The following is a 26,137-nucleotide window of genomic DNA, read 5'->3' as shown; positions in this document are numbered from 1 at the left end:
AGTGTATAGACATATCAGTACAAGTGGGACATATTCTGAGAGGGGGTTCCACCATGGCTTCTAAACACATTGAACAAGGATTTTCCTTGGTAACAGACATGTTTAACAGACTAGTAGTATACACAAACAGGCTTGGAAATCACTTTTCTGCCAGAGAGTAAATAGTACAAACCGGTACCATTTAAAAATAACAAACTTTTGATTGAAGATAATAAAACTACAATTCTAACACCACATTCACTTTACCCTCCCGAGAGAGACCCTAGTGCTTAGAGCCGGCAAAGAGAATGACTGGGGGGTGGAGCTATATGGACAGCTCTGCTGTGTGCTCTCTTTGCCACTTCCTGTAGGGAAGGAGAATATCCCACAAGTAAAGGATGAATCCGTGGACTGGATACACCTTGCAAGAGAAAACATTTTTTTTGGGCTTACTATCCCTTTAAGAAATAAAACGCACACAAGAACATAAGATGAGAAAGTGTTTTATTTTTACTACTTCTATTTATTTATGTATTACTATTTTGCAAACATTAACTGTACATTAAAACAGCTTATGCTGGCACCAAAATCAGATATGCAAATAAGTTTTTTCCTTTTTGAAAAATAAAATATAATATATATATATATATATATATATATATATATATATATATTTTAGTGTACCAACAATATACAGTGAATCTCAAGATAATTGGATACATTTATGAAATTTAAGTTTTCCATAGATAAGATTCAACAAGAATTTACAAGTTCATAGTACCTTTCTAGAATTTTTTTTTTTTTTTTTAAATATATCTCACCTGATAAATTACTTTCTTTCATGGTGGTGAGTCCACGATCTGTTACATATGGAATATGAAGAGGCAAAATTTCCCAACCCCAAAAAGCTTATAATTCTCCTACCACCTCACACATACCTCAGTTTAAAGGGATAGTCTAGTCAAAATTAAACTTTCATGATTCAGATACGGCATGCTGTAAGCAACTTTCTAATTTACTATTATCAATTTTCTTCGTTCTCTTGGTATCTATTTGAAAAAGCAAGAATGTAAGCTTAGGCACCGCCCCTTTTTTGGTTCAGCACCTGGGTAGCGCTTGTTGATTGGTGGCTACATTTAGACACCAATCAGCAAACGCTACCCAGGTCTGAACCAAAAATGGGCTGGCTCCTAAGCTTACATTATTGCTATTCAAATAAAGATACCAAGAGAACAAAGGAAAATTGATAATCGGAGTAAATAAGAAAGTTGCTTAAAATGGCATGCTCTATCTAAATCATGAAAGTTTAATTTTGACTAGACTATCCCTTTAACGTATAGTCAAGTGGTGAGGTGTAAGGAGGAGCAAGAGCCAAAATAAAGAGCAGGAAAAAAAAGATATGCTTAAAACCAAATAACCCCAAAAGAGTGAGGGGCTTGAGGACTCTTACCACCATGAAATAAATTAATTTATCAGGTGAGATATAAAATTAGGGTTTCTTTTGTATAAGTGGCGAGAGTCCACAAGCTGTTACATATGGAAACTAATACCAAAGCTGTGGAAGTCCATGAGTAACAATCAAGGGAGGGATCGGAAAAACTGCTTTTTTCGCTGATATATTGAATTCACAACCCAAAGGAAAATTTATCTTATAACAAACTCAAAATATAGGCACACATCAAATTGAGACAACTGTCTCAATGACCTTTCAACCAAAGGCTGCTTCTGATTAAGCAAAAACATAAAAAAGCTGAAATTTTGTAAAAGGTATGCAAGTGGTCGTCTTGCAAACTAATGTTCTGCGATGAAACAACTTAAGGTAAGAATTTAAAAGTAGTTCGAAAAACAGCCTTGTCCTGATAGAATATCAAATAAGGAGACTCACAGGAGTGGACAGACAATTCAGAGACTCTTCTAGCAGAAGAGATAGCCAAAAGAAACAATACTTTTCAGTAAAGTAGTTTAATTTCCAATTTATGGATAGGCTCAAAAGGAGGAGCCTGCAAAACCCTTAACTCCAAGGAGGAGAAATAGGCATAACAACAGGATTAATTCAGAATAAAGCCTAAACAAAACAATGAATATCAGGAAGATTAGCAATTTTCCTATGAAATAATACAGAAAGGGAAGAAATGTGTCCTTTCAAAGAACTGGCAGATAAACCCTCACCTAAACCATACTGCAGAAAAGGAAGAATTCAATGAATTCTAAAAGAATGCCAGGAAAAATCATGCTTGATACACCAAGAAACATAAGTTATCCAACCTTTGTAATACATTTTCCTAGAATCAGGCTTACAAGCCTGAACCAAAGTTTTAATCAGAGAGTCTGAGAATCCTCTGTGACCCAAAACTAAGCATCCAATTTCCATGACATCAAGTTGAGAGACTTTAGATTTAGATGGACAAATGTACATTGAGATAGAAGATCTGACCTTAGTGGAAGAGACCATGGTGGGCAGCTGGACATTCAAACCAGATCTGCATACCAAATCCTGTGAGGCCAAGCTGGGGTAATCAGGATTACAAATGACTGTTCAAATTTTATTTTGGAAATCACTCTGGAAAATAGGATCAGGAGGAAATAGGTAAGCGGGCTGGAAGGACCAAGGAACTGCTAGAGCATCTATTACCTCTGCCTGAGGATCCCTGGACCTCGCAAGGTACCTGGGGAGTTTGTTGTTCAAACAAGAAGCTATCAGATCTATTTCTGGCAGTTCCACAATCAGGTAGAACACATCCTGATGAAGAGACCACTCTCCTGGATGTAGACTGACTACTGAGAAAGTCTGCCTCCCAGTTGTCCACTCCTGGGATGTGAATTGCAGTGATCAGGCAAAAATTGGCTTCTGCCCAATAGAGGATTCAAGACACTTCTATCATCGTCAGGGAACTGAGTTCCACCTTGATGATTAACATAAGCTACTTCTGTAACATTGTCTGTCTGAAGTCTGAGATAAGGCTCTCTTTTCAATAGAGGCAAAGCCTGATGGACCCTGAAAAGTGCAGTGTTCCAAATCATTGATTGGTAACCTCGCCATCCAAGAATTCCAAACCCTTTCTGCTGTCAGAGACCCCCAGAGAGCACCCCAACCTGAAATACTTGCATCTGTGGTGATCACAGACCAGGTAGGATGAGCAAAAGCCATCTTAATAATATACTGGTGATTCAGAATATAATTTGGGATTTTTAAGTATAATCCTTGAACCACTGGCGCAGCATACAAAGCTGAAGAGGTCTCAAGAAATCAAGCAAATGGAATTGCGTCCAAAAGCCTTTAAATCTATTGTGAACATAAAGTGACATTGTTGAATACAAGGCAGAATAATCCTGATAGTTTCCACCTTGAAAGATGGTATTCTTACAAATGTGTTTAGTTTTTTAGATACAAGATTGGTCTGAACAGTTTTGGCTAAAATCCTGTCCCCTATTCCTGCAAAGGAACTGGAATATTTACTCCCATATTTTCCAGATCTGAGACAGATTAGAGAAAACCTTGAGGTTTTTAATGGATGTTTTGGAATATGGGTCAGAAAAAACCTTCCTGTGGGAGGGCTTCTTCTGAATCTAATTCGATATCCCTGAGAAATAATGTTTTGTACCCAGGGATCTGGGACAGATTGAAACCAAGCCTCTTGAAAAAGGTTATCAGGAGTACTGGATTGGGGGCTGTACCTTCATGTGGTCTAGAAGGCTGGAACAGATTTCCTAGAGGTTATCAGAAGTACTGGATTGGGGGCCGTACCTTCATGCGGTCTTGAAGGCTGGAACAGACTTCCTATTCTGTTTGAATTTGTTCCAATTTGTATTGGGTCTCCAGACCGAGCCAGCGGGGCATGTTTTTATTTGAGGTTTCAGTTTTTTGTTCTCTATTCTGATGAAAGGAATGAAAACGATTAGGAGCTTTAAATTTAGCTTTGACTTCTTGTCTTGGGTAAAAGCACATAAAAGCACCTCTAGTAATAGTTGAAATAATCTAATTCAGACCCAAATAATTTCTATCCTTGAAAGGAAAAAAAGTAATCTAGGATTTAGACACCACATTAGCATTCCAGGATTTAGGCCAAAGCTTAATAGCTAAAGACATGCTTTTGATATTGATTTTCATAATATCAAATACTGCATCACAAATAAAATGAATTATGCTTTGAAGCAAATTCAAAAGATTAGAACTTTCAGGGCCATGAGAAAACTGCTGTGTAAGACTGGCTAACCAGTAAGTAGAAGCAGCAGCTATAACTGGTCTGAGTATATAACCAGTATGTAGTAATACCCTGCTTAGGAATTATTCCAGTTTTCTGTCTAAAGGGTTCTTAAAAGAAGTACCGTCTTCTAAAGGAATAGCAGTATGTTTAGCTAGAGTAGAAATGGCCCATTCCACTTTGTATCCTTTACCTACTGCTAATTTAGAGTTAAGGGAAACTGTTCCCAATTATTTTTTTTAAACCTTGTAGAAGGACTAAAAGATGCACCTGGCTTAGACCATTCCTTAACAATTATATCAGAGACAACATCAGGTATAGGGAAAATCTCAGGGAGATTAACAACTGTTTTATATACTGAATTTAAATGATTACAAGTTAAATAATCAGAAGGTTTAGAATCTTCAACCCCTATGGTGACCAAGACCTCTTAAGAGAGAACAAATGTGTTCAATTTTAAATAGGAAAGAGGAACTATCAGGTTCTACATCAGATGAGGGAGCCTTACTCTCAGATGAACCCTTATCATTCAAAGATACTTCAGTATTCATTGGATCAGAACATACATTTTCATGAAAAGTAACACTTTTACAGTCATTTTTGCTTATTTGAAAGCAGTAGGGCAGCCAGTGCCTTCCTGATAGTGATTCAATTTTTCATTGCTGGAGGAACTCCATCTGCATCTACCTGTGAAGCACAGTAGGTGCATTAGTATACATAGAAACATCATTAGATTGATCAATATGTGATAACAAATCTAAGCATGAGACACATAAATGAGCTGAAGAAGGTACTTAAAGGGACAGTAAACCTCAAAAATAATGTTATATAATTCTGCACATAGTGCAGAATTATATAACATTATATTAGTCTTATTTTTATAAAACCTAATATTCCCTTTGATTTTTTAAAAAAAAACAGAATTTATGCTTACCTGATAAATTACTTTCTCCAATGGTGTGTCCGGTCCACGGCGTCATCCATTACTTGTGGGAATATTCTCTTCCCCAACAGGAAATGGCAAAGAACACAGCAAAAGCTGTCCATATAGCCCCTCCTCAGGCTCCGCCCCCTAGTCATTCGACCGACGGTTAGGAGAAAAAAAGGAGAAACTATAGGGTGCCGTGGTGACTGTAGTGTATAGAGAAAAAAATTGTTCAAACCTGATTAAAAAACCAGGGCGGGCCGTGGACCGGGCACACCGTTGGAGAAAATAATTTATCAGGTAAGCATAAATTCTGTTTTCTCCAACATTGGTGTGTCCGGTCCACTGCGTCATCCATTACTTGTGGGAACCAATACCAAAGCTTTAGGACACGGATGAAGGGAGGGAGCAAATCAGGTTACCTAAACGGAAGGCACCACGGCTTGCAAAACCTTTCTCCCAAAAATAGCCTCAGAAGAAGCATAAGTATCGAATTTGTAAAATTTGGCAAAAGTGTGCAGAGAAGACCAAGTCGCTGCCTTACATATCTGATCAACAGAAGCCTCGTTCTTGAAGGCCCATGTGGAGGCCACAGCCCTAGTAGAGTGAGCTGTGATTCGTTCAGGAGGCTGCCGTCCGGCAGTCTCATAAGCCAATCGGATGATGCTTTTCAGCCAGAAAGAAAGAGAGGTAGCAGTAGCTTTTTGTCCTCTCCTCTTACCAGAGTAAACGACAAACAAAGAAGAAGTTTGTCTGAAATCCTTTGTTGCGTCTAAATAGAACTTTAAAGCACGGACCACATCTAAATTGTGTAACAAACGTTCCTTCTTTGAAACTGGATTCGGACACAGAGAAGGAACAACTATTTCCTGGTTAATATTCTTGTTGGAAACTACTTTTGGAAGAAAACCAGGTTTGGTACGCAAAACAACCTTATCTGAATGGAAAACCAGATAGGGTGGATCACACTGCAAAGCAGATAATTCAGAAACTCTTCTAGCAGAAGAAATAGCAACCAAAAACAGAACTTTCCAAGATAGTAATTTGATATCTATGGAATGTAAAGGTTCAAACGGAACCCCTTGAAGAACTGAAAGAACTAAATTTAGACTCCAAGGAGGAGTCATGGGTCTGTAAACAGGCTTGATTCTGACCAAAGCCTGTACAAAAGCTTGTACATCTGGCACAGCTGCCAGGCGTTTGTGTAACAAAACAGATAAAGCAGAAATCTGCCCTTTTAGAGAACTCGCTGACAACCCTTTATCCAAACCCTCTTGGAGACAGGAAAGAATCTTAGGAATTTTAATTTTACTCCAGGAGAATCCCTTGGATTCACACCAACAGATATATCTTTTCCATATTTTATGGTAAATCTTTCTAGTCACAGGTTTTCTGGCTTGGACCAGAGTATCTATCACTGAATTTGAAAACCCACGCTTGGATAAAATCAAGCGTTCAATTTCCAAGCAGTCAGCTGCAGAGAAACTAGATTTGGATGTTCGAATGGACCTTGTACTAGAAGATCCTGTCTCAAAGGTAGCTTCCATGGTGGAGCCGATGACATATTCACCAGGTCTGCATACCAAGTCCTGCGTGGCCACGCAGGAGCTATCAGAATCACCGAGGCCTTCTCCTGTTTGATCCTGGCTACGAGCCTGGGAAGGAGAGGAAATGGTGGAAACACATAAGCTAGGTTGAACGACCAAGGAGCCACTAATGCATCCACTAGAGTCGCCTTGGGATCCCTGGATCTGGACCCGTAGCAAGGAACCTTGAAGTTCTGACGGGACGCCATCAGATCCATGTCTGGAATGCCACATAGTTGGGTTAACTGGGCAAAGACCTCCGGATGGAGTTCCCACTCCCCCGGATGGAAAGTCTGACGACTCAAATAATCCGCCTCCCAGTTGTCTACTCCTGGGATGTGAATTGCAGATAGGTGGCAGGAGTGATCCTCCGCCCATTTGATGATCTTGGATACCTCTCTCATCGCCAAGGAACTCTTTGTTCCTCCCTGATGGTTGATGTAAGCTACAGTCGTCATGTTGTCCGACTGGAATCTTATGAATCCGGCCTTCGCTAGTTGAGGCCAAGCCCGGAGCGCATTGAATATCGCTCTCAGTTCCAGGATGTTTATCGGAAGAAGGGACTCTTCCAGAGACCATAGACCCTGAGCTTTCAGGGGGTCCCAGACCGCGCCCCAGCCTAATAGACTGGCATCGGTCGTGACAATGACCCACTCTTGTCTGCGGAAACTCATTCCCTGAGACAGGTGATCCTGAGTCAACCACCAACGGAGTGAGTCTCTGGTTACCTGGTCTAATTGAATCTGGGGAGACAAGCCTGCATAGTCCCCATTCCACTGATTGAGCATGCACAGTTGTAATGGTCTTAGATGAATTCGAGCAAAAGGAACTATGTCCATTGCTGCAACCATCAATCCTACTACTTCCATGCACTGAGCTATGGAAGGCTGCAGAATAGAGTGAAGAACCTGACAAGCGTTTAGAAGCTTTGACTTTCTGACCTCTGTCAGGAAGATCTTCATTTCTAAAGAATCTATTATTGTTCCCAAAAAGGGAACTCTTGTTGACGGAGACAGGGAACTCTTTTCTACGTTCACCTTCCACCCGTGAGATCTGAGAAAGGCTAGAACAATGTCTGTATGAGCCTTTGCCTTGGAAAGAGACGACGCTTGAATTAGAATGTCGTCTAGATAAGGTGCCACTGCAATGCCCCTGGGTCTTAGAACCGCTAGAAGGGACCCTAGCACCTTTGTGAAAATTCTGGGAGCAGTGGCTAAACCGAATGGAAGAGCCACGAACTGGTAATGTTTGTCCAGAAAGGCGAACCTTAGGAACTGATGATGATCTTTGTGGATAGGAATATGTAGGTACGCATCCTTTAAATCCACGGTAGTCATATATTGACCCTCCTGGATTGTAGGTAAAATTTTTCTAATTGTTTCCATTTTGAATGATGAACAAATTTGTTTAGAATTTTTAAATCCAGAATTGGTCTGAAAGTTCCCTCTTTTTTGGGAACTACAAACAGGTTTGAGTAAAACCCCTGACCTTGTTCCACAGTTGGAACTGAGTGTATCACTCCCATCTTTAACAGGTCTTCTACACAATGTAAGAATGCCTGTCTCTTTATTTGGTCTGAAGACAAGCGAGACATGTGGAACCTTCCCCTTGGGGGCAGTTCCTTGAATTCTAGAAGATAACCCTGAGAGACTATTTCTAGTGCCCAAGGATCCGGAACATCTCTCGCCCAAGCCTGAGCAAAGAGAGATAGTCTGCTCCCTACTAGATCCGGTCCCGGATCGGGGGCTACCCCTTCATGCTGTCTTGGTAGCAGCAGCAGGCTTCTTGGCCTGTTTACCCTTGTTCCAGCCTTGCATTGGTTTCCAAGCTGGTTTAGCCTGGGAAGCGTTACCCTCTTGTCTAGAGGCTGCAGAGTTAGAAGCCGGTCCGTTCCTGAAATTGCGAAAGGAACGAAAATTTGACTTATTCTTAGCCTTAAAAGGCCTATCCTGTGGGAGGGCATGGCCCTTCCCCCCAGTGATGTCTGAAATAATTTCTTTCAATTCTGGCCCAAAAAGGGTCTTACCTTTGAAAGGGATATTAAGCAATTTTGTCTTGGAAGATACATCCGCCGACCAAGATTTTAGCCAGAGCGCTCTGCGCGCCACAATTGCAAACCCTGAATTTTTCGCCGCTAATCTCGCTAATTGCAAAGCGGCATCTAAAATAAAGGAATTAGCTAACTTAAGTGCGTGAATTCTGTCCATGACTTCCTCATATGGAGTCTCCATATTAAGCGACTTTTCTAGTTTATCGAACCAGAAACACGCCGCCGTGGTGACAGGAATAATGCACGAAATAGGTTGGAGGAGGTAACCTTGCTGAACAAAAATCTTTTTAAGCAAACCCTCCAATTTTTTATCCATAGGATCTTTGAAAGCACAATTGTCCTCAATGGGAATAGTCGTGCGTTTGGCTAAAGTAGAAACTGCCCCCTCAACCTTAGGGACTGTTTGCCATGTGTCCTTCCTTGGGTCGACCATGGGGAACAATTTCTTAAATATAGGAGGAGGGACAAAGGGTATGCCTGGTTTCTCCCACTCCTTATTCACTATGTCTGCCACCCTTTTAGGGATCGGAAAGGCATCAGGGTGCACCGGGACCTCTAAGAATTTGTCCATCTTGCACAATTTTTCTGGAATGACCAGAGTCACAATCATCCAGAGTAGATAGCACCTCCTTAAGTAATGCGCGGAGATGCTCTAACTTAAATTTAAACGTCACAACATCAGGTTCTGCCTGTTGAGAAATTCTTCCTGAATCTGAAAGTTCTCCTTCCGACAAACCCTCCCTCACTGCCCCTTCTGACTGGTGTGAGGGTATGACAGATAAACTATCGTCAGCGCCTTCTTGCTCCACAGTATTTAAAACTGAGCAATCACGCTTTCTCTGAAATGCTGGCATTTTGGATAAAATATTAGCTATGGAATTATCCATTACTGCCGTTAATTGTTGCATAGTAACAAGAATTGGCGCGCTAGATGTACTAGGGGTCGCCTGCGCGGGCATAACTGGTGTAGACACAGAAGGAGAGGATGATGAACTATCCCCACAACCTTCATTTGAGGAATCATCTTGGGGAACCTTATTAAATGTGACAGTACTGTCCTTACTTTGTCTGGACGCCATGGCACAATTATCACATACATTTGAAGGGGGGACCACCTTGGCCTCCATGCATACAGAACATGTTCTATCTGAAGGTACAGACATGTTAGACAGGCTTAAACAGGCTAACAATGCAAAAAAAACGTTTTAAAACAACACCGTTACTGTCTCTTTAAATTTTAAACAGAGCACACTTTATTTCTGAATGTGTGAAAAACTATGAAGGAAATATCCAATCTTTATCAAATTTTCACCACAGAGTCTTAATGCTTTAAAAGTATTGCACCCCAATTTTCAAGCTTTTAACCCCTTAATTGAGGAAACCGGAGCCGTTTAATCAAATAACAATCCTTAACCCCACTACAGTCCCAGCCACAGCGTTTGCTGCGACTTCACCTGTCCTTAGGAGTTATACGATACCAAATTAAGCCTTCCAGGAACCTTTTCAATGATCACCAGACCCTTTCACATGCAGCTGCATGCACTGCATCCAAAAGAAACTGCGCAGTTATGGCGCGAAAATGAGGCTCTGCCTACTATAGTGAAAGGCCCCTCTGACTGGAAAGGTGTCTAAACAACTGCCTGGCGCCTAAAAACTTTCCCCCACAATAAAAGTTTTATAAATCACCTCAGATTACATAAAAAACTTAAATAAAGCAATCGATTAAGCCCACAAGAGTGTCAACCAGTGTATAGCCCATAATAAGCCTTCATTCTGTTAAGAGTCTAAGAAAATGGCTTACCGATCCCCAAGAGGGAAATGACAGCCTTCTAGCATTACACAGTCTTGTTAGAAAATGGACTAGTCATACCTTGAGCAGAAAAGTCTATTGTGGGAACAGCAATTGATTTTAGTTACTGCTGCTAAAATCATACTCCTCTTTTAAACAGAACTCTTCATCCCTTTCTGTTTTAGAGTAAATAGTACAAACCGGCACTATTTTAAAATAAACTCTTGATAGCAGGATAAAAAACTACAACTAAACACCACATACTCTTCACCATCTCCGTGGAGATGCTACTTGTTCAGAGCGGCAAAGAGAATGACTGGGGGGCGGAGCCTGAGGAGGGGCTATATGGACAGCTTTTGCTGTGCTCTTTGCCATTTCCTGTTGGGGAAGAGAATATTCCCACAAGTAATGGATGACGCCGTGGACCGGACACACCAATGTTGGAGAAAACATAATTTATGCTTACCTGATAAATTTATTTCTCTTGTAGTGTATCCAGTCCACGGATCATCCATTACTTGTGGGATATTCTCCTTCCCAACAGGAAGTTGCAAGAGGATCACCCACAGCAGAGCTGCTATATAGCTCCTCCCCTAACTGCCATATCCAGTCATTCGACCGAAACAAGCCGAGAAAGGAGAAACCATAGGGTGCAGTGGTGACTGAAGTTTAATTAAAATTTAGACCTGCCTTAAAAGGACAGGGCGGGCCGTGGACTGGATACACTACAAGAGAAATAAATTTATCAGGTAAGCATAAATTATGTTTTCTCTTGTTAAGTGTATCCAGTCCACGGATCATCCATTACTTGTGGGATACCAATACCAAAGCTTAAGTACACGGATGATGGGAGGGACAAGGCAGGAACTTAAACGGAAGGAACCACTGCCTGTAGAACCTTTCTCCCAAAAACAGCCTCCGAAGAAGCAAAAGTATCAAATTTGTAAAATTTTGAAAAGGTATGAAGCGAAGACCAAGTCGCAGCCTTGCAAATCTGTTCAACAGAGGCCTCATTTTTAAAGGCCCAGGTAGAAGCCACAGCTCTAGTAGAATGAGCTGTAATTCTTTCAGGGGGCTGCTGTCCAGCAGTCTCATATGCTAAACGGATTATACTCCAAAAAGAAAGAGAGGTTGCCGAGGCCTTTTGACCTCTCCTCTGTCCAGAGTAAATAACAAACAGGTGAGATGTTTGGCGAAAATCTTTAGTAGCCTGCAAGTAAAACTTCAATGCACGGACTACGTCTAGATTATGCAAAAGACATTCCTTCTTTGAAGAAGGATTAGGGCATAATGATGGAACAACAATCTCTTGATTGATATTCTTGTTAGAAACCAACTTAGGTAAAAACCCAGGTTTTGTACGCAGAACTACTTTATCTGAATGAAAGATCAGATAAGGAGAATCACAATGTAAGGCAGATAACTCCGAGACTCTTCAAACCGAAGAAATAGCCATCAGAAAAAGAACTTTCCATGATAGAAGCTTGATATCAATAGAATGAAGGGGTTCAAACGGAACCCCTTGAAGAACTTTAAGAACCAAGTTTAAGCTCCATGGGGGAGTAACAGGTTTAAACACAGGCTTAATTCTAACTAAAGCCTGACAAAATGCCTGAACGTCTGGAACTTCTGCCAGATGCTTGTGTAAAAGAATAGACAGAGCAGAAATCTGTCCCTTTAAAGAACTAGCTGATAGTCCTTTGTCCAAACCCTCTTGGAGGAAGGACAATATCCTAGGAATCCTAACCCTACTCCATGAGTAATTCTTGGATTCACACCAATGAAGATATTTACGCCAAATCTTGTGGTAAATTTTCCTGGTGACAGGCTTTCGTGCCTGTATTAAGGTATCAATGACTGACTCAGAGAAGCCACGCTTTGATAGGATCAAGCGTTCAATCTCCATGCAGTCAGTCTCAGAGAAAGTAGATTCGGATGATTGAAAGGACCTTGTATTAGAAGGTCTTGTCTCAGAGGCAGAGTCCATGGTGGAAAGGATGACATGTCCACTAGGTCTGCATACCAGGTCCTGCGTGGCCACGCAGGCGCTATCAATATCACCGATGCTCTCTCCTGTTTGATTTTGGCAATCAGACGAGGGAGCAGAGGAAACGGTGGAAACACATAGGCCAGGTTGAAGAACCAAGGCGCTGCTAGAGCATCTATCAGTGCCGCTTCTGGGTCCCTGGACCTGGATCCGTAACAAGGAAGCTTGGCGTTCTGGCGAGATGCCATGAGATCCAGTTCTGGTTTGCCCCAACGGAGAACCAATTGAGCAAACACCTCCGGATGGAGTTCCCACTCCCCCGGATGAAAAGTCTGACGGCTTAGAAAATCCGCCTCCCAGTTCTCTACCCCTGGGATATGGATCGCTGATAGGTGGCAAGAGTGAGTCTCTGCCCAGCGAATTATCTTGGAGACTTCTGACATCGCTAGGGAACTCCTGGTCCCCCCTTGATGGATGATGTAAGCCACAGTCGTGATGTTGTCCGACTGAAATCTGATTAACCTCAGTGTTGCTAACTGAGGCCAAGCTAGAAGAGCATTGAATATTGCTCTTAACTCCAGAATATTTATTGGGAGGAGTTTCTCCTCCTGAGTCCATGAACCCTGAGCCTTCAGGGAGTTCCAGACTGCACCCCAACCTAGAAGGCTGGCGTCTGTTGTTACAATGGTCCAATCTGGCCTGCGAAAGGTCATACCTTTGGACAGATGGACCCGAGATAACCACCAGAGAAGAGAATCTCTGGTTTCCTGATCCAGATTTAGTAGAGGGGACAAATCTGTGTAATCTCCATTCCACTGACTGAGCATGCATAATTGCAGCGGTCTGAGATGCAGGCGCGCAAATGGCACTATGTCCATCGCCGCTACCATTAAGCCGATTACTTCCATGCACTGAGCCACCGTGGGGCGCGGAATGGAGTGAAGAACACGGCAAGCATTTAGAAGTTTTGATAACCTGGACTCCGTCAGGTAAATTTTCATTTCTATAGAATCTAACAGAGTCCCTAGGAAGGAAACCCTTGTGAGAGGAGATAGAGAACTCTTTTCTTTGTTCACTTTCCACCCATGCAACCTCAGAAATGCCAGAACTATCTCTGTATGAGACTTGGCAATTTGAAAGCTTGACGCCTGTATCAGGATGTCGTCTAGGTAAGGAGCCACCGCTATGCCTCGCGGTCTTAGAACCGCCAGAAGTGAGCCCAGAACCTTTGTAAAAATTCTTGGGGCTGTAGCCAACCCGAATGGAAGAGCTACAAACTGGTAATGCCTGTCTGATTTGGCCCTGTCCTGAGGAAGGGTATGACCCTTACCTCCAGTAATGTCAGCAATAATTTCTTTCAAACCAGGCCCGAATAAGGTCTGCCCCTTGAAAGGAATGTTGAGTAATTTAGACTTTGAAGTCACATCAGCTGACCAGGATTTAAGCCATAGCGCCCTACGCGCCTGGTTGGCGAATCCGGAATTCTTAGCCGTTAGTTTAGTCAAATGAACAATGGCATCAGAAACAAATGAGTTAGCTAGCTTAAGTGTTCCAAGCCTGTCAATAATTTCAGTCAATGGAGCTGTATGGATGGCCTCTTCCAGGGCCTCAAACCAGAACGCCGCCGCAGCAGTGACAGGCGCAATGCATGCAAGGGGCTGTAAAATAAAACCTTGTTGAATAAAAATTTTCTTAAGGTAACCCTCAAATTTTTTATCCATTGGATCTGAAAAAGCACAACTGTCCTCAACCGGGATAGTGGTACGCTTTGCTAAAGTAGAAACTGCTCCCTCCACCTTAGGGACTGTCTGCCATAAGTCCCGTGTAGTGGCATCTATTGGAAACATTTTTCTAAATATAGGAGGTGGGGAAAAGGGCACACCGGGTCTATCCCACTCCTTACTAATAATTTCTGTAAGCCTTTTAGGTATTGGAAAAACATCAGTACTCACCGGCACTGCATAGTATTTATCCAGCCTACACAATTTCTTTTATAGATAAAGACTGATCTTTACTGTTTAAGGTGAAATCAATACATTTAGTACACATTCTCCTATGGGGCTCCACAATGGCTTTTAAACATAATGAACAAGTAGTTTCCTCTGTGTCAGACATGTTTGTACAGACTAGCAATGAGACTAGCAAGCTTGGAAAACACTTTAAACAAAGTTAACAAGCAATATAAAAAACGTTACTGTGCCTTTAAGAGAAACAAATTTTGGCAAAATTTGAAATAACAGTGAAAAAAGGCAGTTACACTAACTAAGTTTTTACAGTGTATGTAACAAGTTAGCAGAGCATTGCACTCACTTGCAAATGGATGATTAACCCCTTAATACAAAAAACAGATTAACAAAACGAAAAATATGTTTTTTAAACAGTCATAACAACTGCCACAGCTCCTACTTTTGAAGCCTTTTGAGCCCATCAGAGATGTCCTATAGCATGCAGGGGACTGCTGAGGGAAGCTGAATGTCACAGTTTGTAATTTTAACTGCACCAACTGTAACTTTTATACTATAACAGTGAAAAGCCTCAGGAAAACTGTTTCTAGCAAAAATAAAGCCAGCCATGTGGAAAAAACTAGGCCCCAATAAGTTTTATCACCAAAGCATATATAAAAACGATTAAACATGCCAGCAAACGTTTTATATTACACTTTTATAAGAGTATGTATCTCTGTTAATAAGCCTGATACCAGTCGCTATTAAATCACTGCATTTAGGCTTAACTTACATTAATCCGGTATCAGCAGCATTTTTCTAGCAAGTTCCATCCCTAGAAATATGTTTACTGCACATACCTTATTGCAGGAAAACCTGCACGCCATTCCCTCTCTGAAGTTACCTCACTCCTCAGAATATGTGAGAACGGCAATGGATCTTAGTTACTTCTGCTAAGATCATAGAAATCACAGGCAGATTCTTCTTCTAATTCTGCCTTTGATAAAACAGTACACTCCGGTACCATTTAAAAATAAACTTTTGATTGAAGTTAAGAAACTAACTATAATACACCACTCTCCTCTTACTACGTCCATCTTTGTTGAGAGTTGCAAGAGAATGACTGGATATGGCAGTTAGGGGAGGAGCTATATAGCAGCTCTGCTGTGGGTGATCCTCTTGCAACTTCCTGTTGGGAAGGAGAATATCCCACAAGTAATGGATGATCCGTGGACTGGATACACTTAACAAGAGAAATTACTGTTTTTCAGACCCGCTCTCTGTGCTCTTCTGAGTGGGTCTGTTTTTATAACACAGCGCATCGGGCCAGCTGTCTAGTCACAGCCTGGCCTGACCGCACCATTATACTCAGTGCAGCTCGCTCCTGCTGTCAGACACATAACATATTTTTGAGGTTTACTGACACTTTAAGTTGTTTTACAATAGGGACACTTAATATTGGTAGAAAGGTGTTCAGGAGACTCAGTTCCTATGGTAAATTTAGGGACATATTTGTGCTGCTCCAGTATAGCAAAAACAAGGTGATACGATAAGTACTATATTAAAACCCCTTAGGCAAGATCTTTGAGGAAAGGAAAAATGATGCCTCCTTTATATAGCAATCCATGGACATTAAAGCGCTAAGTATATACAGCCTAGGTAAGCAATAACGGTCAGCATGCGCAAAACAAAGTTACCATTTTATGAGACAATGCTCCATATCCGACTTGCATACGATAACGTGCCAAAGTGCTAGTACCAGACAGATCAACTAACCTGTATCTATGGCGCTAGGATTTAGACGTGCGCTAACCCGACTAGCATTGTACTAGGGTGCCCTAACTCGATGAGCGTATAGAAATGTGGGTGTGAATCTTTGCCTCCTCCTGATAGGAATGTATATACCATATGTAACAGATCATGGACTCTCGCCACCTATACGAAAGAAAAGGGTAATTTTAGATGTAACTGTCACCTACTTCAAATAGCTTTTTTTTTTTTTTTTAATATAGATCCCAACATTTGGTGATTTACGGACTTGAAAATGTCTTTCCGTAACTATTATCATATATTTCCATAAAAGTCAGATTTTTTTTTAAATTAGAAATTAATCATACTTTCTATAACATGCTAATTGATACACAAAAGAAAAACACCACACTGTAAAGTCAATCTGTCTGCTTATTATAGGATATGACATGGTAGATAGATGAGAAAATGCTCATGTAAAAAAAAAAAAAAAAAAGAAAAAAAAAAAGAAAAAAGAAAAAAAAAAAAAAAGGTACATGATTGCACCATTATGAATTTTTTTTTTTTTATTTAACATAATTCTTTCCATGTTTTACATATTTTTTTCAAGCAAGTGGTTTTTGATAGAAAAAAATCAGTTACTGGTCCTTCTTGCTCTCTGTGGTCGTCTCAGTAGTCCGTTCAGTGGTTGGCTCTTCATTAGATTTAAAAATCTTCTTTGCTTTCTGATAAAGCTCATTTAGATTAAACTCTCGGATAACATTTTCCTGCGAAAAGACAAGTGCTAGGGTTATTAGACAGGAAACATGCACTGAAAAGAATCAGGTCAAGCTTAAGAAGAGAAAAACAAAAAAAAACACAACACAAAAAAACTATTTTTATACCTGTGTAAAACTCCAAGACACAGCTCGGCCTTTCTTATCCACTTGTGGCCTCCTCAAAATCTCTCTGCCTCCTTGAAACAGGATTAGTGTTGGAAGCTGCTTTGACAGCGGAGACGTACTGACATTAAACCTGAAAGGCAGTCCAGACAGCTTTCAGAGACAAAGACATTGTGAAGAGGGAAACTTGAATGGACATTTTAAAGGGACACTGAACCCAAATTTTTTCTCTCATGAGTCAGATAGAGCATGCAATTTTAAGCAACTTTTTAGTTTACTCCTATTATCAATTTTTCTTTGTTTTCTTGCCTGCCATCTTTATTTTAAAAAGAAGGAATCTAAGCTAAGGAGCCAGCAAAGTTTGGTTTAGAACCATGGACCGCACTTGTTTATTGGTGCTGTCCAATCAGCAAGGACACCAAAAATGGTCCGGCATCTAAACTTACTCCTATTATCAAATTTTCTTCATTCCCTTGGATTGTTCACTTGAAAAGCAACTTTACAGTTGCTTAAAATTCTATCACGAAAGAAAAAATTGGGTTCAGTGTCCCTTTAGATTAAATATTTTTTTATTGAAATGTTATATTAACATATAGAAAAACAAGAATTTCGTTAGTACATTGCGGTATGATGATAGAACTTTCCAAAAAACAGCAGGTGACAATCTTTTACAAAATAATATACAGAGTTTTTGATGTATAGTAAGTGGGTTAAATCTATAATAGACTTACATTCAGAGGTGTAGTTCTGTATTGCTATTACTGCAAGCATTTTCTAACAACGTACATTGTTAATCTATGGGTGGTTACGGTGAACCCAAACCTTACCAAGTAATAAAAAGCATAGATTTCTTGGAATGAGTAAGATAAACATAAGTTGTTTAAATAAATAAGAAGATAGAGAAACATGAGAAGAAAAAGAAGAAATATAGAAGAGCTGCCTTCTGACCACGACACATCTGTAGAGATTTCCTTTTCCCTTCGAGGACTGGAGTACATGAGAACTATATAATATTTGGGATCTAGGAATGAGGGTGTGTGGATGGGGTATATATCTGTTTATCTTGTGTTATATAGAGTCATATGTGATCCAATAAAACCAAATCTTGTGGAAAGCTTCTTGATTGTCTTGTATTATTGCTGCTTGTTCTGACATGTTATAGAACTGCCTAATCTTATGTAAGATTTTGTCCCAAGTGGGAGCGCGTTCTTTCCAGTGATGGGCTATACATATACATGTAGCTGTGCATAGAATCTTAATGAACTAAATAATAAATTTGTTAAAATTCCTCAAGCTTTCGTGTAGTAGCGCTTGGCTCATGGATAGTTGTATTGGGCTGTCTAGCATGGCACTCAAAAAAAGAGATAGTTTATTCCAGACTCCTTTAGAGTGGGAGCAGTCCCACCACATGTGTCTATATGTGTCCTCTAGTCCACATTCTCTAACATAATTTGGAGCCATTTCTGTTGGTGTGGGAGGTGATAATGGGAGTGAGGTACCATCATTGTTTTGATACAGCTTTCTAAAATGTCAGCACTTAACAGTCCTTTGCATGCGTTATATAATATATTATTCCATTTAGGAATATCCATTTCTATATTTAAATCAGCTTCCCATTTAAGTTGTAATGTTTTATTATTTTGCGAGGATGACTGGATCATTTGATACAGTTGAGTGATAGTTTTTCTGGGTCTGGATATAGAGAATAGACATTTTAATATGCTAAATATTTTAAATGAAAACATACGTTATGTTTACCTGATAATTTTTTTTTTTTTTCCTGGCATGGAGAGTCCGCGAATCCATTCGATTACTACTGGGAATTCAACTCCTGGCCACCAGGTGGAGGCAAAGAACACCCAGCAAAGCTTCAAGTATCCTCCCACTTCCCACAATCCCCATTCATTCAGCCGAGGAATCATGGAAAGAGAAGACACAAAGAATATAGAGGTGTCCGAGGTTTAGAAATGACCAAAAGACACCTTAAAATAAAAATAATTTATCAGGTAAGCATAAATTATATTTTCTTTCCAATGGCATGGAGAGTCCACAAATCCATTCAATTACTAGTGGGAAGCAATACCCAAGCTAGAGGACACAGAATGGAAGGAAGGGTTACACAAGACAGGCGAGCCTAAACAGAAGGAACCACTGTTTGAAGAACTTTCCTCCCAAAAGAAGCCTCAGCTGAGGCAAAAACATCAAATTTGGAAAAAGTATGCAATGATGACCAAGTGGCCGCCTTGCAAATCTGTTCCATAAAAGCATCATTTTTAAAGGCCCAAGAGGAAGCAACAGCCCTAGTGGAGTGAGCGATAATTTTCTCTGGAGGCTGCTGTCCAGCTGTCTCGTAATCCAAACGATTAACACTACTCAGCCAAAAGGATAGAGTAGAAGAAGTGGCCTTTTGACCCTTCTCCTTACCAGAAAATACAAAAAGAGCAGAAGATTGACGAAAATATTTCGTAGCCTGCAAACAGAACTTCAGAGCACGCACAACATCCAGATTATGCAACAATCGTTCCTTCTGAGAGGAAGGATTAGGACAAAATGAAGGAACAACAATTTCTTGGTTAATATTGCATTCCGAAACCACCTTAGGTAGGAATTCTAATTTAGTATGGAGGACCGCCTTATCCGCATGAAAAATAAGATAAATAGGTTCACATTGTAGAGCTGAAAGCTCCGAAACTCTACGGGCAGAGGAAATTGCAAGCAGAAAAAACCTTCCAGGACAATAACTTAATATCAACAGAAAGCATAGGCTCAAATGGAGCCTGCTGCAGAACCCTGAGAACAAGATTAAGACTCCAAGGAGGAGCAATTGACCTAAACACAAGCCTGATTCTAACCAAAGCCTGGACAATAGATTGAACATCTGGCAAAATTGCCAGACGTTTCTGAAAAATAATCGACAGAGCCGAAATCTGACCCTTTAGGGTACTGCAGGGGCGGACTGAGACCAACCAGGGCCCCCCACCCACCTACCTTCTCTGCCACTCCCCCACCCTAATGCCTCTCCCACCTCATATGCCCCTTGCCCACCCTAATGCCCCTTCCACCTCTTGTGCTCCTCCCACCTCATATGCTCCTCCCACCTCACATGCCCCTCCCCTACCATGTTTTTATTGCCATATAAAGAGACATTTTGCTTCCTTAAATATTTTAATAAAAACATAATTTATGTTAGAACTTACCTGATAAATTCATTTCTTTCATATTAGCAAGAGTCCATGAGCTAGTGACGTATGGGATATACATTCCTACCAGGAGGGGCAAAGTTTCCCAAACCTTAAAATGCCTATAAATACACCCCTCACCACACCCACAATTCAGTTTAACGAATAGCCAAGAAGTGGGGTGATAAGAAAAAAGTGCGAAAGCATATAAAATAAGGAATTGGAATAATTGTGCTTTATACAAAAAAATCATAACCACCACAAAAAAAGGGCGGGCCTCATGGACTCTTGCTAATATGAAAGAAATGAATTTATCAGGTAAGTTCTTAAATAAATTATGTTTTCTTTCATGTAATTAGCAAGAGTCCATGAGCTAGTGACGTATGGGATAATGACTACCCAAGATGTGGATCTTTCCACACAAGAGTCACTAGAGAGGGAGGGATAAAATAAAGACAGCCAATTCCTGCTGAAAATAATCCACACCCAGAATAAAATTTTAATGAAAAAACATAAGCAGAAGATTCAAACTGAAACCACTGCCTGAAGTACGTTTCTACCAAAAACTGCTTCAGAAGAAGAAAACACATCAAAATGGTAGAATTTAGTAAAAGTATGCAAAGAGGACCAAGTTGCTGTTTTGCAAATCTGATCAACCGAAGCTTCATTCTTAAACGCCCAGGAAGTAGAAACTGACCTAGTAGAATGAGCTGTAATCCTTTGAGGCGGAGTGTTACCCGACTCAACATAGGCATGATGAAATAAAGATTTCAACCAAGATGCCAAAGAAATGGCATAAGCTTTCTGGTCTTTTCTAGAACCGGAAAAGATGACAAATAGACTAGAAGTCTTTCGGAAAGACTTAGTAGCTTCAACATAATAATACAAAGCTCTAACAGCATCCAAAAAATGCAATGATTTCTCCTTAGAATTCATAGGATTAGGACATAATGAAGGAACCACAATTTCTCTACTAATGTTGTTAGAATTCACAACCTTAGGTAAAAAATTCAAAAGAAGTTCGCAGCACCGCCTTATCCTGATGCAAAATCAGAAAAGGAGACTCACAAAAAAAGAGTAGATAATTCAGAGATTCTTCTGGCAGAAGAGATGGCCAAAAGAAACAAAAAAACTTTCCAAGAAAGTAATATAACGACCAAAGAATGCATGGGTTCAAAAGGAGAAGTTTGAAGAGCCCCCAGAACCAAATTCAAACTCCAAAGAGGAGAAATTGACTTAATGACAGGTTTTATACAAACCAAAGCTTGTACAAAACAATGAATATCAGGAAGATTAGCAATCCTTCTATGAAAAAGAACAGAAAGAGCAGAGATTTGTCTTTCAAGAAACTTGCGGACAAACCTTTATCTAAACCATCCTGAAGAAATATAAGTCTTCCAGACTCTATAATATATCTCTCTAGATGCAGATTTACGAGCCTGTCACATAGTATCAATCACAGAGCCAGAGAAACCTCTTTGACCAAGAATCAAGCGTTCAAACTCCACACCTTAAAATTAAGGTTTTGAGATCCTGATGGAAAAAAGAACCTTGAGACAGAAAGACTGATCTTAACGGAAGAGTCCACAGCTGGCAAGAGGCCATCCGGACAAGATCCGCATACCAAAACCTGTGAGGCCATGCTGGAGCTACCAGCAGGACAAACGAGCATTCCTTTAGAATATTAAGAATACCCTTGGAAGAAGAACTAGAGGCGGAAAGATATAGGCAGGATGACACTTGTAAGGAAGAGATAATGCATCCACTGCCTCCGCCCGAGGATCCCTGGATCCGGACAGATACCAGGGAAGTTTCTTGTTTAGATGAGAAACCATCAGATCTATTTCTGAGAGTTCCCACATTTGAACAATCTGAGGAAATACCTCTGGGTGAAGACCATTCGCCCAGGTGCAACGTTTGGCGACTGAGATAATCCGCTTTCCAATTGTCCATACCTGGGATATGAACCGCAGAGATTAGACAGGAGCTGGATTCCGCCCAAACCAAAATTCGAGATACTTCTTTCATAGCCAGAGGACTGTGAGTCCCTCCTTGATGATTGATGTATGCCACAGTTGTGACATTGTCTTATCTGAAAACAAATGAACAACTCTCTCTTCAGAAGAGGCCAAGACTGAAGAGCTCTGAAATTGCACGGAGTTCCAAATATAGATCGGAAATCTCACCTCCTGAGATTCCCAAACCCCTTGTGCCGTCAGATACCCCCACACAGCTCCCCAACCTGTAAGACTTGCATCTGTTGAGATTATAGTCCAGGTCGGAAGAACAAAGAAGCCCCCTGAACTAAACGATGGTGATCTGCCCACCATGTCAGAGAGTGTCGTATAATCGGTTTAAAGATATTAATTGAGATATCTTTGAGTAATCCCTGCACCTTTGGTTCAGCATACAGAGCTGAAGAGGTCGCATGTGAAAACGAGCAAAGGAGATCGCATTTGATGCGGCAGTCCTAAGACCTAAAATTTCCATGCATAAGGCTACCAAAGGGAATGATCGTGACTGAAGGTTTTGACAAGCTGATATCAATGTTAAACTTCTCTTGTCTGACAAGGACAGAGTCATAGACACTGAATCTATTCTAGAAACCTAAAAAGGTTACCCTTGTCTGAGGAATCAATGAACTGATTGGTAAATTGATCCTCCAACCATGAACTTGAAGAAACAACACAAGTCGATTCGTATGAGATTCTTCGAAAATGAGAAGACTGAGCAAGTACCCAGATATTGTCCAATAAGGAAATACCTACCAAAAAACCCTGTTCTCTGATTACAGAAAGAAGGGCACCGAGAACCTTTGAAAGAAATTCTTGGAACTGAGGCTAGGCCAAACGGTAGAGCCACAAAACTGGTAATGCTTGTCTAAAAAGAGAATCTCAGACACAAAAAGTGATCTGGATGAATCGGAATATGTAGATACACATCCTGTAAATCTATTGTAGACATATAATGCCCTTGCTAAACAAAAGGCAGGACAGTCCTACAGTAACCATCTTGAATGTTGGTATCCTTACATAACGATTCAATATTGATAGATCCGAAACTGGTCTGAAGGAATTGACCTTCTTTAGTACAATGAAGAGATAAAATAAAACCCCAGCCCCTGTTCCAGAACTGGAACTGGCATAATTACTCCAGCCAACTCTAAATCTGAAACATATTTCAGAAATGCTGAGCCTTTGCTGTGTTAACTGGGACACGGGAAAGAAAAAAATCTCTTAGCAGGAGGCCTTAACTGAAGCCAATTCTGTACCTTTCTGAAACAATGTTCTGAAACCAGAAATTGAGAACGGAATTGATCAAAATTTCTTTGAAGAAAACGTAATCTGCCTCATACCAGCTGAGCTGGAATAAGGTCCGCACCTTCATGGGTACTTAGGAGCTGGCTATAGGTTTTCTAAAAGGCTTGGATATATTCCAAACTGGAAATAGTTTCCAAACTGATACCGCTCCTGAGAATGAAGGATCAGGCTTTTGTTCCTTATTGTGAGGAAAGGAACGAAATGATCATTAGACCTAAATTTACCTTAGATTTTTTATCCTTTGGTAAAAAAGTTCCCTTCCTTCCAGAAACAGTTGAAATAATAATTACCCTGAAAAGAAAGGGAAAGCAAAGTTGACTTAGAAGACATATCAGTATTCCAAGTTTAATCCATAAAGCTGTTCTAGCTAAAATAGCTAGAGACATATACCTGACATCAACTCTAATGATATCAAAAGATGGTATCACCAATAAAATTATTAGCATGTTATAGAATAATAATAATGCTATAAAATTATGATCTGTTACTTGTTGCGCTAAAGCTTCTAACCAAAAAGTTGAAGCTGCAGCAACATCCGCTAAAAATATAGCAAGTCTAAGAAGATTACCTGAACATAAGTAAGCTTTTCTTAGAAAGGATTCAATTTTTCCTATCTAAAGGATCCCTAAATGAATTACTATCTGCCGTAGGAATAGTAGCACATTTAGCAGGAGTAGAGACAGCCCCATAACCTTAGGGATTTTGTCCCAAAAAAACTCTAATCTGTCAGATGGCACAGGATATAATTGCTTAAACGTTTAGAAGGAGTAAAAGAATTACCCAAATTATTCCATTCCCTGGAAATTACTTCAGAAATAGCATCAGGGAGATTAAACACTTCTGGAATAACTACAGGAGATTTAAAAACCTTATTTAAACGTTTAGATTTAGAATCAAGAGGACCAGAATCCTCTATTTCTAATGCAATTAATACTTCTTTAAATAAAGAACGAATAAATTCCATCTTGAACAAATACAAAGATTTATCAGCATCAACCTCTGAGACAGAAACCTCTGAACCAGAAGAACCATTATCAGTATCAGAATGATGATGTTCATTTAAAAATTCATCTGAAAAAAGAGAAGTTTTAAAAGACTTTTATGTAAACTAGAAGGAGAAATAACAGACATAGCCTTCTTAATGGATTTAAAAAATAAAATCTCTTATGTTTATCAGGAACACTCTGAAAATTAGATGTTGACGGAACAGCAACAGGTAATGTAACAGTACTAAAGGAAATTTTATCTGCATTAATAAGTTTGTCATGACATGCAATACAAACAACAGCTGGAGAAACAGATACCAAAAATTATAGCAGATACACTTAGCTTGGTAGCTCCAGCAGTAGACAGCGATTTTCCTGTAGTATCTTCTGACTCAGATGCAACGTGAGACATCTTGCAATATGTAAGAGAAAAAACAACATATAAAGCAAAATTGATCAAATTCCTTAAATGACAGTTTCAGGAATGGGAAAAAATGCCAAAGAACAAGCTTCTAGCAACCAGAAGCACTGAGAAAATAAGACTTAAATAATGTGGAGACAAAAGCGACGCCCTTATTTTTTAGCGCCAAATAAGACGCCCACATTATTTGGCGCCTAAATGCTTTTGGCGCCAAAAATGACGCCACATCCGGAACGCAGACATTTTTGGCGCAAAATAACGTCAAAAAATGACGCAACTTCCGGCGACACGTATGACGCCGGAAACGGAAAAGAATTTTTGCGCCAAAAAAGTCCGCGCCAAGAATGACGCAATAAAATGAAGCATTTTCAGCCCCCGCGAGCCTAACAGCCCACAGGAAAAACAGAGTCAAATTTTTGAAGGTAAGAAAAAAATGATTAATTCAAATGCATTATCCCAAATATGAAACTGACTGTCTGAAAATAAGGAAAGTTGAACATTCTGAGTCAAGGCAAATAAATGTTTGAATACATATATTTAGAACTTTATAAACAAAGTGCCCAACCATAGCTTAGAGTGTCACAGAAAATAAGATTTACTTACCCCAGGACACTCATCTACATGTTTGTAGAAAGCCAAACCAGTACTGAAACGAGAATCAGCAGAGGTAATGGTATATATAAGAGTATATCGTCGATCTGAAAAAGGAGGTAAGAGATGAATCTCTACGACCGATAACAGAGAACCTATGAAATAGACCCCGTAGAAGGAGATCACTGCATTCAAATAGGCAATACTCTCCTCACATCCCTCTGACATTCACTGCACGCTGAGAGGAAAACCGGGCTCCAACTTGCTGCGGAGCGCATATCAACGTAGAATCTAGCACAAACTTACTTCACCACCTCCATCGGAGGCAAAGTTTGTAAAACTGAATTGTGGGTGTGGTGAGGGGTGTATTTATAGGCATTTTAAGGTTTGGGAAACTTTGCCCCTCCTGGTAGGAATGTATATCCCATACGTCACTAGCTCATGGACTCTTGCTAATTACATGAAAGAAATATAAATTAACAAGTGCTGCATTGTGCCCAAAATTTTTTTTATTTTTTTTAGTCATAAAAAGAATTATAAAGTGCAATG

The 26,137-nt window shown here is 40.1% G+C and overlaps 1 protein-coding gene across 1 annotated transcript in view; it reads right to left on the bottom strand.

The window, feature by feature from the left end:
* Positions 1-16,758: 16,758 nt before the first annotated feature.
* Positions 16,759-26,137, bottom strand: part of TMX2 (thioredoxin related transmembrane protein 2) — a 243,673-nt gene continuing 234,294 nt past the window's right edge. The window contains exons 7-8 of the mRNA XM_053692336.1: positions 17,095-17,224; positions 16,759-16,977 (exon numbers count right to left, since the gene is read on the bottom strand). Of these exons, the coding sequence (XP_053548311.1) occupies positions 16,849-16,977; positions 17,095-17,224 (259 nt within the window). The 3' untranslated portion in view covers positions 16,759-16,848. The remainder of the gene's footprint in view (positions 16,978-17,094; positions 17,225-26,137) is intronic.

This window comes from Bombina bombina, chromosome 9, assembly GCF_027579735.1.
Source record: "Bombina bombina isolate aBomBom1 chromosome 9, aBomBom1.pri, whole genome shotgun sequence".
NCBI classification, from domain to species: Eukaryota; Metazoa; Chordata; class Amphibia; order Anura; family Bombinatoridae; genus Bombina; species Bombina bombina.
This window is presented reverse-complemented; position numbering and strand designations above follow the sequence as displayed.